Below are 13,184 nucleotides of genomic sequence, written 5' to 3' on the forward strand. Positions count from 1 at the left end.
TCATGCAAATGATGCAGTCACAGATGAAAATAAACACTTTATTAATCAATAAAATAACAATCCCAGATTGCCAGGAATTATTTAAAAGTAAACCAAAAGAAAATACATAACCAAAGCAGGGGCTGTGCAAAATGCAGACAAACTACAGAAAAGAATGACAAAAGGAGAAAATATTTACTGAACAAACAAGACCATTAACAAAAGCAGCACTAAGAAGTAATAACTTAAATGGGCTTTGCATTGTGTTGCAATGCAGGTGAACGTTTGCACGTCTTAAATATCAAATGTTTTCTGAAGTGCGACAACAAACAACTTCATTTAAATTGAGACAGCAACTTTTTCCCCCCTGCGAAAGTATTAGTACTGCATGAAAAAGTATTTTTTACTTTGGCTCCCCTCACAGGGTAATGATGACAAGAACTATGAAAGTTATGTGGATGAAGAACATAGGACACTCATCAGTGCAGCGACTTAGTTCTTTCCCATCCTTCACTGTAGATCTGGGGTTCACAAATGTACTCATTCTCTTTAAACAGCTATTCCTGTTGCATTAATAAATGGCCTAGTCTTTTTTTGATTCGGGGTACATGCTAAAACACAATTTGACCCCAAAAAACACATACGCTCAGGCAATAGCACTTCTAATGTTCTGATAACAGTCCAATAACCCTTTGTTCTCAAAACCCTCAAATTTAGAAATGTGCTTGTGAAACAAAGGCATTCGAAAACAAGGCTCTCACTTCACATATTATCCTTGTCAGTTCACTCAGTTCGATTCAATTGGTTTACAATTCTAAATGACACGTATGACCGTAGACTATTAAAGCCGACAACTAGGTTATTCATCAACTGTCTTGTCCATTGCTTCAGGTAACTATCAAATAGAATGACAACTCTTTCAAAGGCTACCACTGCAATTACTCGACAGCCGAACGGCTCATCTGTCACTTTACAAGAAACAAACCAATGATAGTAAAGATGGGTGCATTTGATTTGTAATAAAACGGGACACTTCCACAGGGTTGCAGTTCATACAATACTTCCTGCAAAGACGACTATCAAAATCAATATTCCCTGGCCTGTAAAATTCCTGCAATGTGGTTACAGGCACAACCAACAGTGTGTGATGCAATAAGGGCAGGGAGTAGACCCAGCATGATGAAGCTAGACTTATAACCTAGCTTATTCTGGACAGTATGAGGATGTGTGGAAAACGAAAAGACTACCAGCAGAGCTCATCCTTAAACCTGCGGCAGACGGATAGCCAGAGACACGGCACGATGCATACAGCCAAGCCTTAGGAGGACAAATTACAGAGCTATATAGATATACAGAAGCTGATACATTTGTAACGCAGCGTGTGCCTTCTTCCTCAGCGTTCCATCTCCTATACTTGTCATGCTCCACCATCGTGGCAAGCCCAAGACTACTCTCCCAGCCTCTTTTGTGTTCCAGTGTCCTAGTTCTACAGCAAAGGGACTCAAAGTCAATGGCCAGTCAAAACCGGTGGTATTTGTAATAAACACATTTTGAATGAGTGCAGTCAGACTAGCTAGACTTTTGCTTAGAGTACAAGTGAAGTGCACAACACATTTGGTTAGTATCGGCGGTATTGTTAAGATAATGGTATCCTGGATGATGGACTTGCTTTACCCCACTGGTATCTTAACCTTTGACATCTCCAGGCCCTGTCTTAGCTTTCTTCTACATGTGCAACTTCTACTTACTCCAGAAACAGTCACTCCACCAATCACTCCAAAGCCCAAGCAAGAAAATCGGTTTAACAATCCGTTCAAAGCTGACTAACAATGGACCGGAATTTACACCCAGTTTCACGTTGACTTAATGTTAGTTTTTCCTTTAACTCTGACTTCACTTGATACGACTCCCTTCACTTCATAACATGAAGTAATAACATGGCCTGGTGCCAAAGATCCAGAGAACTCTTTCAACCCCTTCTTTTCCTTGTTTGTTCCTTTTTTTCCACCCAAACAATGAAAATTCAGTACTCAAATTAAGAACTTCTGCTTCAAAGTCGTTTCCCAGAGAAAACACAGGAACCACAAAAGAAAAGGAAAAAACCTAATGCAGGAAAAGTAGTCAACAATGCAGTTTCTCCTCACAAGAATCTTCTCAAAGGAAAAAAGACCTCTCTTGCATCTGCAGAAATCTTTCTTAGTGATTTTAGCTAAATGAAAGAAAAGGCAACAGCTTCCTCACTTCTTTTTGTCCTTTTGTTTCTTTTCGGGCTTACGGGTTTGCTGATCTGTCATGGTGCGGGGCATGATCAGGACGCTGCCGTCGGCGCTGTACTGGAGCGAGTACTCGCTGGGGGGGTAGGGCTGGCCCTCCTCATCCCGAAGCTGGGTGAACACCTCCTGGTAGAGGCTTTGCACTTTCTGCTTCATCTGGCGGATGGAGCGAATAAACTCCATCTTCTCCTTCAGCAGCCGCGCCTTGTCACGGCGCAGGTCGTGCACCCCTTGCTCCAGGTTGATGATGGTATCCAGCTTGCGCTTGCGGCAGTTCTGGGCCGCCATCTTGTTCTTGCCACGTCTACGAATGTCGCGGACGAGGGCCAGTTGGGCCTCGCTCAGGTGGTGCTTGGACAGAAGCTCGTTGAACTCCTCCACAGGCAGATTTATGATCTTCTCGTTTGAGAAGGGGATCTTCATGGCCCGAGCCCGTCGCTCATCGCGACTCGACTGTTTGTCCAGGAAATCCTGTTGTGGCTTAAGCTTTGACTGCTTCTCACGGCCCATTTTCTTGCCAGTGGGAATCGGTAGCTCTAGGTGTTCATCGAACGATGAAGACAGTGGTAAATTGTAGGTGTGATTGTGGTTGATGTTGTCGAGCTGAGGGAGCCCATGGAACTGGGAGGGGTCCTGGTAGCTCATGCGGCAGAGCTTGTTGAACTCGGGCTGGTAGCCCCCCACAGCACCTTCTTCTGGTTCCACGGCAGCTGACTCCGAGTCAGTGCTGTATCCCACAGCCCCTTCCTCTGAGAAGGTGGCAGAGGTGGAGGAGGAGGAAGCGGCGGAGGAGCAGGAGGTCTCAGAGCTGCTCGGTGAGACCGGGCTGTGACTGGAGTCTAGGGAGAGGCCGGAGTCCGAGTCGAGTTCATCCTCCAGCTGAGAGGCCTGGGCCTGGTTGAAGCCCTCCTCCATTGCCAGGTCCAGCAGACTGATCTCATCCAGCATAGACACCTCCAGCATAGTGCTGAAGGGATCAGGCAACACTGGAGTGCAAGTGATGTTGTTGGTGCTGTTCAGAGGCGGTGGGAGAAAGAGTCCAGTCAGGTTGGTGGCTCCGAATGTAGAGTTGACGTTGGAGGAGTTGCTAGAGGACATTCTAAGCAAGGGGGTCCGTGGGGTGCTAGTGGCATCCATCTCTGGATTGAAAAGTGTTGGAAAGTCCTGGCTGCAGCTAGGGAGGGAGGCCTGGCGAAGGCTGACATCTTGGTGAATAAGGGTGGAGGAACGAGTAAGTCCAAAGCTTCCAACTGAGCCGGACTCACTTGTGCTGCCACTGGTATTGGTACTGTTGGAAGTAGTGCTGAGGAAGGAGTTGTCTGAGGTGTTATTAACCTCCATTTCCTTCAAAAGAGAAAAAAATTGTAAGAAAAATGTAGTTTTTTTTACTGGAGAAACAGTTGTGATTAAACCACACGTACAAACCTGTAGTTCCATGATAGCCATGATGTCTTGCCACTGCTGCTCCAGGTCCAACTGAGGCAACGGGGGAGTCAGTGGTAGGCCCAGAGATGTGGATGGAGCTTCTTCATTGGCCACCGCAGACTCAGCTGTGACTACAGGGGCTGGAAACTGATAAGAAGTTTACCTTTAAAAGTCTCACAATTATTTTTGGATTTCCATAGACTATAATGTTAATCTAGCATTTGTAATATCATAAAACAGCATGCAAATGTCTTTACCTCAGGAGATTCTTCTCCGAAAGGGAAGGTGGCCTCCAGCAGCCTTAGACATTCCTGCAGGGACAGTGAGGTCTGAGAGCCAAGGCCTAGGATCTGGGGGAGGAGCAGACAGCACAGAGGTCACTCCCTTTACTATCAACTACAGTGGACACACAAGATCATGAACACAATCTGTTCCCTTAGCTACCTGCTCTGGTATGCTCTCCCCGGTCTCTCCATCCACAGGCTGAGCCTCTTGAAGGTTCACTCCATTCCTCCATCTCTCCTGTGCCTCTGCTCTTTCCTCCTCCTCTGGGCTGGGCTTTTCCGCCTCACTCTCCTTCTGGCGACTGCTATAGTTGAACACTTCCCGTCCCGCGCCAAGGTCGATGTCCTGTCGCCACAGGATGTCAATCAAATCAATGTCCTGAAAAATCCATGATGTGAAAAATATGTTAGGACTACAAAGAAAAGAGCCCCCTTGATTGAGTTGCACAACATCTTGTCTTACACAACTTAATTCAAAATAAAAAGCACAAGGAGAGAACTACAGTGCCTTGAGAAAGTATTCACACCCCTTGACTTTTTCAACATATATATATATTTTTTAATAGCCTGAATTTAAATGTATTATATTTAGATGAGTCACTGGCCTATACACAATAGCCAATAATGTCAAAGTGGAATAATGTTTTTAGAAATGTTTACAAATTAATTAAAAGCTGAAGTCTTGAGTCAATAAGTATTCAACCCTTTTGTTATGGCAAGCCTAAATAAGTTCAGGAGTAAACATTTGCTTAACAAGTCACATAATAAGTTGCATGGACTCACCGTGTGAAATAAGTGTTTAACATGATTTTTGAATGACTACCTCATCTCTGTACCCCACACATACAATTATCTGTAAGGTCCCTCAGTCGAGCAGTGAATTTCAAACACCGATTCAACCAGAAAGACCAGGGAGGTTTTCCAATGCCTCGCAAAGAAGGGCACCTATTGGTAGATGGGTAAAAATAAAAAAAAGCAGACATTGAATATCCCTTTGAGCATGGTGAAGTTATTAAATTACACTTTGGAGGGTGTATAAATATACCCAGTCACTACAAAAGATAACAGGCTTCCTTCCCAACTCAGTTGCCAGAGAGGAAGGAAACCGCTCAGGGATTTCACCGTGAGGCCAATGGTGACTTTAAAACAGTTAGAGTTTAATGGCTGTGACAGGAGAAAACTGAGGATGGATCAACAACTTTGTAGTTACGCAACAATACATTAATCCTGTTTGCAATAAGGATCTAATGTAAAACTGCAAAAAAAGTGGCAAAGAAATTAACTTGATTACAAAGCGTTGTGTTTGGGGCAAATCCAACAACACTGAGTACCGCTCTTCATAAAAGCTCTTCATAAAAGCATGGTGGTGGCTGCATCACGTTATTATGCTTGTCATCGGCTTGTCATCGGCAAGGAATGGGAGTTTTTGGGGATAAAAAGAAACAGAATAGAGTTAAGCACAGGCAAAATCCTAGAAGAAAACCTGGTTTAGTCTGCTTTCCAACAGACAAATTAATATTTCAGAAGGACAATAAAACACAAGGCCAAATACACACTGGAGTTGCTTACCAAGATGATATTGAATGTTCCCGAGTGGCCTAGTTAGAGTTGTGATTCAAATCGGCTTGAAAATCTATGGCAGGCCTCCCCGGGTGGCGCAGTGGTTAAGGGCGCTGTACTGCAGCGCCAGCTGTGCCACCAGAGACTCTGGGTTCGCGCCCATGCTCTGTTGTAACCGGCCGCGACCGGATGGTCTGTGGGGCGACGCACAATTGGCCTAGCGTCGTCCGGGTTAGGGCGGTAGGGATATCCTTGTCTCATCGCGCACCAGCGACTCCTGTGGCGGGCCGGCGTGCACACTAACCAAGGTTGCCAGGTGCACGGTGTTTCCTCCGACACATTGGTGCGGCTGGCTTCCGGGTTGGATGCGCGCTGTGTTAAGAAGCAGTGCGGCTTGGTTGGGTTGTGGAGGACGCATGACCTTCAACCTTCATCTCTCCTGAGCCCGTACGGGAGTTGTAGCGATGAGACAAGATAGAGTAGCTACTAACAATTGGATACCACGAAATTGGGGAGAAAAAGGGGTAACATTTTATTTAAAAAAAATCTATGGCAAGACTTGAAAATGGCTTAACAACCAACTTGATAGAGCTTGAAGAATTATTAAAAGAATAATGTGCAAATATTGTACAATCCAGGTGTCCAAAGCTCTTAAGAGACTTACCCAGAAAGACTCACAGCTGTAATTGCTGCCATATTGACGCATGGGTGTGAATCATTTTGTAAATTAGATAATTCTGTATTTCATTTTAAATAATATTAAAAAAAACATTTTCACTTTTTCATTATGGGGTAGTGTGAATAGATGGGTGAGAATTTTTTTTTATATATAATAAAAATTGTATTTAGGCTGTATATAACACATGGAATAAGTCAAGGGGTATGAATACTTTGATGGTACTGTACTTGACTGTGGTGCAATAATCAAGGATGCCTATACCTGTGATACTGTAGGTTTTATATTTCGATATTTTCATCCTCAAGTAACTGTCCTGTCAAAATCTCACTTTTAAAAGCTCATATTCAGTTAGCGCATACACAAATAATGTTGTTGACTCATCCTGTACTCTTGTGGCCAAAGCATAAATTGGAGGGGGAAAAAAAACACAACCCACATCAAATGTGTGTCTCAAACAGACATGCTAGTTCCTCATAGAGGATGAGTTGACCAATCAGCAGTCCACTGGCATGAATATTTTTTCATGACGGGTATAGGCCTAGGCAACATCCTGTTGTTGGGTTATGCATGCCCACACCATTCCAACACAGAAAATCTGCTTTTTTAACAAACTTTCCTTCCAAAAGATAAGCATTTCAATCATATTATAATTAATTATAGGTCATATTTCATAGAAAATCATGGAACTTCAGATCATGTAAGCAGGGATGGGCAACTGTAGCCCTAGTCTTTGAGGCTTTAAGTAAAATTTTGGGCTAATTGGCTAACATGGGCTAATTGAGTGAATGGCAGTGACTGACATACGTGGAAAAACTGCTGATGGACGACCAAATTTCAAAATTGCACTTTATGTATTCTACTATTCTAACTCAACCTATTAAGTTGAGACCCCAACTGAGTTACTAATATACACAGTGGGGCAAAAAAAGTATTTAGTCAGCCACCAATTGTGCAAGTTCTCCCACTTAAAAAGATGAGAGAGGCCTGTAATTTTTATCATAGGTACACTTCAACTATGACAGACAAAATGAAAATTTTTTTTCCAGAAAATCACATTGTAGGATTTTTAATGAATTTATTTGCAAATTATGGTGGAAAATAAGTATTTGGTCACCTACAAACAAGCAGGATTTCTGGCTCTCACAGACCTGTAACTTCTTCTTTAAGAGGCTCCTCTGTCCTCCACTCGTTACCTGCATTAATGGCACCTGTTTGAACTTGTTATCAGTATAAAAGACACCTGTCCACAACCTCAAAACAGTCACACTCCAAACTCCACTATGGCCAAGACCAAAGAGCTGTCAAAGGACACCAGAAACAAAATTGTAGACCTGCACCAGGCTGAGAAGACTGAATCTGCAATGGGTAAGCAGCTTGGTTTGAAGAAATCAACTGTGGGATCAATTATTAGGAAATGGAAGACATACAAGACCACTGATAATCTCCCACGATCTGGGGCTCCACGCAAGATCTCACCCCGTGGGGTCAAAATTATCACAAGAACAGTGAGCAAAAATCCCAGAACCACACGGGGGGACCTAGTGAATGACCTGCAGAGAGCTGGGACCAAAGTAACAAAGCCTAACATCAGTAACACACTACGCCGCCAGGGACTCAAATCCTGCAGTGCCAGACGTGTCCTCCTGCTTAAGCCAGTACATGTCCAGGCCCGTCTGAAGTTTGCTAGAGAGCATTTGGATGATCCAGAAGAAGGTTGGGAGAATGTCATTTGGTCAGATAAAACTAAAATATAACTTTTCGTGTTTGGAGGACAAAGAATGCTGAGATGCATCCAAAGAACACCATACCTACTGTGAAGCATGGGGGTGGAAACATCATGCTTTGGGGCTGTTTTTCTGCAAAGGGACCAGGACGACTGATCCGTGTGAAGGAAAGAATGAATGGGGCCATGTATCGTGAGATTTTGAATGAAAACCTCCTTCCATCAGCAAGGGCATTGAAGATGAAACGTGGCTGGGTCTTTCAGCATGACAATGATCCCCAACACACCGCCCAGGCAACGAAGGAGTGGCTTCGTAAGAAGCATTTCAAGGTGCTGGAGTGGCCTAGCCAGTCTCCAGATCTCAACCCCATAGAAAATCTTTGGAGGGAGTTGAAAGTCTGTGTTGCCCAGCAACAGCCCCAAAACATCACTGCTCTAGAGGAGATCTGCATGGAGGAATGGGCCAAAATACCAGCAACATAGTGTGAAAACCTTGTGAAGACTTACAGAAAACATTTGACCTCTGTCATTGCCAACAAAGGGTATATAACAAAGTATTGAGATAAGTATTTGGTCAATAACAAAAGTTTATTTTCCACCATAATTTGCAAATAAATTCATTAAAAATCCTACAATGTGATTTTCTGGATTTTTGTTTTCTCATTTTGTCTGTCATAGTTGAAGTGTACCTATGATGAAAATTACAGGCCTCTCATCTTTTTAAGTGAGAGAACTTGCACAATTCGTGGCTGACTAAATACTTTTTTGCCTCACTGTGTGTGTGTGTCACACACACACACACATACATATATATATATATATATATATATATATATATATATATATATATATATATATATATATATATATATATATATATATATACACACACACACACACACGGGGGCTGCCAGTTGCCCATCCCTGATGTAAGCCCACTAATGCAACCGTAGCCACTTAATGACCATAAAAGCATGTGATTCATTTGGAGACTTAGTTAATTCTACTTTAACAATGGCTTAGTGTCACCCAAAACCACTGCCTCCAATTGGTGGTCCTGTGACTATTAGGGGCAAGGATGATTCTAATGGAAGGACATTACAATGATGCAAAAAACACATTACACAATAATGGCAGAAATAATGATATTTCATTAAAATGGTGATTTATCAAGGTTCACACATAAAGGCGTCTCTGATAGACAGCTAAATACAGTCATCTGAGAAGTAGGCCTATTTCCTCCTAGTAACATATCCCTCCCTGTACAATACAATAGAAGTGCCATGCCCCAGCTTGCCTTGATCTCACCTCTACTCAGGCTTTCCTACCTCTTTGGTGAGGTCATCATTGCCATCCCTGTTGCGCTGCTCCTGGCTGTCCTCAGGGGCCACGGCTCCCAGGTTGCTGTCCTCTCCACTTGGGTTGTAGGTGGACTCAGGCGCTCCGCCACCACCCCTCATGGTCGGGGTTTCGGAGGTGTTCACGTCCTCCAGGCCGGCTCCATTGTCCAGGGTGATGCTGGGGCTGGATTGGCTGGCGGCGGACACCACAGTCTCAGGGTCACGGTGCACCAGCCACGTGCTCAGCTCTGGACTGGGCACTGACAGGCGATCCAGCTGGCGCACCTGGTTCAGCAGCCGGCGGGTGGTAAAGAACTGGTCAAGGTCCACACTCTTGGGATGGATGCCATACCCGTCCAGCGTGTTGCGGAGGTTGTGGAACTGCGTCTGGGTGTAGGCCGAGCTAGGACCTAGGATGATCTCCCGCAGTGGGGGCAGCTGATTGCTCAGGTAGGTGTCCAGGTCCACCCGCACCCCAATGAGACTCAGGAGGATGGTGAACTGAATCAGGCCCTCTGTGAAGTACTTTTTCAGGTAAAGCATTGCTTTACAAAGGAACAAAAAGTGAAGTAAAAAAGTAAAAAATTAACAGGGGACAAACTAGCGTTGCGCAATAGTTAATACTGAGATAAAGACTGGGATAAACAATGAAAGTATGACAATTGCAGATATGACAGAAGAGGGACTTTCTCTTTTTGCAGAGTTAGCTTAAAATGTGAATAGAGAGGGTTTCTGTGGTCTTGTATGTGCGCCCAATATCAGTCAAAGGGTAAACCGTGTTCTAGGTCAGGCTTTGGTCTTCCCCATCAGTAAGTCCTCCCATACCTGCACAGACAGACAGACAGACAGAGAGAGATCAAGGCCAAATGAAACCTTGATGCCTTTAAAAAAAAAACGTATGACAGGATAAAGAAATGTGAATTTGTTGAGTAAACAAGCTTAGATTAATTGTTAGGTTAAATGTCCTCCAACCTAAGCTGTGTACTACAGTATGATTTCACAGTAAAAATATATATAAAAACATGACATTACATAATGTCAAAAGAATATATTACATGACATAACAGAAGCTGAATGCATCAAACATTGTTCGGACAAGATGAAATGTGAGTATGGCCTCAGATGTTGAAACAAACAGGCTTTTCCTCAAACGTGTACAATGGGCAGTCAGCCACAAACGATTTAAGATGACCAAATTCAATGATAACCAACATGAATAGCCAAATCAAACTAAACTTTAAACTCACAACCATAAACCTAGCATATGCACTACCAGTGAATGCAAAAACAAACTCATATTCCACATATTTCTATGGGAGGGAACAATAGACACACACTCCTTAAAAGCAAACCATCATGTCGCCACTTCCTAAAGCAGTAGTGTTCAAACATCTCCCTGGGGACCCCCAGCTGTTCCATGTATTTGATATATTCCAAAGAAAGAACACCTGATTCCAATTGTCAACGAATCATAAAGCCCTTGCGAGCTAGTACAGGGCTACAATCAAATTGTTAACTGGGGGTCCCTGAGGAGAGGTTTGAAAACCACTCTCTCTAGAGAACACACTACCTCAACCCCAATTCAAGAAGACCAATTTGACATGCCAACCTGACAATGTACAACTGAAATGCATCACCCAGTCCAGTGCATAACAGGAATAGATGTGAAGGTGAAAGAGGGAGGGTCTCGGGTTCTCCTCCAGTAGCTACGCTTCATGACTCCCATCCCTATCAGTCTCCCTCTCATCCATTTTCTTTTCAAGATCTGCAGCTCACCGATGTGTCACTCACACATACACAATTACATTAAAATAATAGCAATAAAAACGATGCATCAGTATATCTGTCAATGTTTAAAAGTAGGCAGCCTAACAACATCGTAGCCAGCATCCACCGGTATTTATCGTCCAGAGGGAAGTGTTGATAGCGCTCATTTCCGATATCAAGCAACCTCCCTAGCAACAAGTGGCGCAGGGATGACTGGCAGGCTGGTGAACCATTCACAAACCAAGGATTCGATCATAACGTGTGATTCTCAGAAACGTTAACCAATGGGGAAAAGATGGGGGCGGGATGTTGAGGTGACAGCAACGGGGAGGAGAAATTGCTCAAATGTAACGTTAGCTCGCTAACTGTTACTATGTATTTTAAAACAATGTGTTGCATTGCCAATCTCAACTAAACGTACACACAATAAGCAGATAATGCATCCGCCTACTTCACGTCGCTTGTCCAAAACATTCAAGCGCAATTAGCTACAAGCTAACGTTATGCTGCTAGCCAACGTTGGCTATCTACCAAAGCTAGTCGGCTAACGTTAGCTATCTAGCTAAAAACCTATTTTATACTTACGCGTGGAGATGTTATACATCTGCCTGTATGCCCACAAGTCGGCCACCTTCTATAACCATTATCTGATTTCAGAAGAGTTATCTCATATGTTTTATTAGCATTACACAATGTCATTATCCACCCTCTCCCCCCATTGAATGGCCCACCATGACTTGACAATATTTCCATAGGCTAGCTAACAGCGGCGCATCTGACACCAAAACACGCTTCCCAAAGAGCATGCGTAGGCGCATGTTTACATCACCGCAGTGAAAATCCTCGAATTTAATCGGCTGGCTTCAAAAATTAATTATTCAGTTAGTCTAAAAAAAAAACTACTTCATGTCATATTAAGATTGAGAAATTATGGAAATTGAATACAACAATCAGACCTTTCCATAAAATGAGTCGATTTCTGTGGGCTACACGCTTCCAAATCATTTGAGAATTAGGATGAGCTGCCTATGAATTATCGAATAATTCACACAGAAAGTGAAAAACTGGTTTCACCATTATGCCTAGGCTATTATGCCTGTGTAACAACATGTTTTGTGAAACATTTTATTCCATGTTTGTTTCTTAAAATTGTATTTTCCTTTCCACTATTTTCTAACCATCCTCTTATTTTAAAGGTCTAATGCAACCGTTTTATCTCAATATTTAATCATTTCTGGATAACAAGTACCTTGCTGTGATAATTTTTTACAATTTTATTTGAAAACAAACAAATAGCTTCTTTGCAAAGAACAATTTCTCAAGTAATAATTTTGCTAGGACTGTCTGGGAGTGGTCTGGGTGGGGAGGGGAAAACTGAAAACTAGCTGTTATTGGTAGAGAGGTTTGAAACAATCTTTCTCTATTGACAAATTTACTGCCTAGCGATGTCCCCAGGCAGGCCAAAACTCCATCCCAGCCAAACAGGCTGAAATTTCAGGCAGTCTTTTCAAACAGTTCTTACACTTAAAAGGGAATTATTATAATTTTCACAATATTATTCCAACCTCACAGTGTGTAAAAATATATATAAAAAACAGGAAATCCCATTTTTGACTGCACTGGGTCTTTAAAGCCTGACTCGTACACTACATCACTGTGCATGATTCATGACACAATTCAATTTAAAAGTAAAAAAAAAAAATATATGAAAATTGGAAATGGTACACAGACATTCTAAATAAAAAATGGTAAATGGTAAACAGAAAAAGGCAAATGGTAAACAGTTAATTATTAAAAAATAATTAACCTTATTTAGCATTCTGCGGCTGTGCTCTTGCAGTTATATTTGCAGGGCGACCAGTCCTAGGGTGAGTAGCAACAGTCATGAACTTTCTCCATTTGTAGACAATTTGTCTTTCCGTGGACTGATGAACATCGAGGCTTTTAAAGATACTTTTGTAGCCCTTTCCAGCTTTATGCAAGTCAACAATTCCTAATCTTAGGTCTTCTGAGATCTCTTTTGTTCGAGGCATGGTTCACATCAAACAATGCTTCTTGTGAATAGCAAGAAACATTTCCAATCTCGTCTCATTGATTGGACTCCAGATTCTCTGACTCCTGACTCCAATTAGCCTAGGGGTTCACATACTTTTC

At 42.7% G+C, this 13,184-nt stretch overlaps 1 protein-coding gene across 3 annotated transcripts; it reads right to left on the reverse strand.

The window, feature by feature from the left end:
- Positions 1-20: 20 nt before the first annotated feature.
- On the reverse strand, positions 21-11,873 carry LOC110499125 (endoplasmic reticulum membrane sensor NFE2L1). 3 transcript variants are annotated; one of them, XM_021576049.3, is made up of 6 exons: positions 11,616-11,873; positions 9,252-10,088; positions 4,122-4,340; positions 3,935-4,027; positions 3,678-3,824; positions 21-3,596 (listed from the first exon to the last, which is right to left on the reverse strand). In XM_021576049.3, exons 2-6 carry the CDS (start codon positions 9,804-9,806, stop codon positions 2,217-2,219), a joined length of 2,394 nt encoding a protein of 797 aa, XP_021431724.3. In that variant the 5' UTR covers positions 9,807-10,088; positions 11,616-11,873; the 3' UTR covers positions 21-2,216. The 3 variants fall into 3 exon arrangements, with proteins under 3 accessions (XP_021431724.3, XP_021431725.3, XP_021431723.3); XM_021576050.3 differs by having other exon boundaries at positions 10,873-11,783; XM_021576048.3 differs by lacking the exon at positions 11,616-11,873 and adding an exon at positions 10,873-11,230 and having other exon boundaries at positions 9,252-9,808.
- Between the last annotated feature and the right edge of the window lie 1,311 nt (positions 11,874-13,184).

This window comes from Oncorhynchus mykiss, chromosome 20 (genome assembly GCF_057628025.1).
Source record: "Oncorhynchus mykiss isolate SJ-2025 chromosome 20, ASM5762802v1, whole genome shotgun sequence".
NCBI classification, from domain to species: domain Eukaryota; kingdom Metazoa; phylum Chordata; class Actinopteri; order Salmoniformes; family Salmonidae; genus Oncorhynchus; species Oncorhynchus mykiss.

What these genes read in the sequence shown, in the direction of transcription:
- LOC110499125 (XM_021576048.3), bottom strand. Translation starts at nt 10,897, where the DNA reads ATGCATTTCAGTTGTACATTGTCAG. An exon ending in ATGATGACCTCACCAAAGAG is followed by an intron (nt 4,341 to 9,251) that starts GTAGGAAAGCCT and finishes TGGATTTTTCAG; the next exon opens with GACATTGATTTGATTGACAT. An exon ending in TGGCTATCATGGAACTACAG is followed by an intron (nt 3,597 to 3,677) that starts GTTTGTACGTGT and finishes TCTCTTTTGAAG; the next exon opens with GAAATGGAGGTTAATAACAC.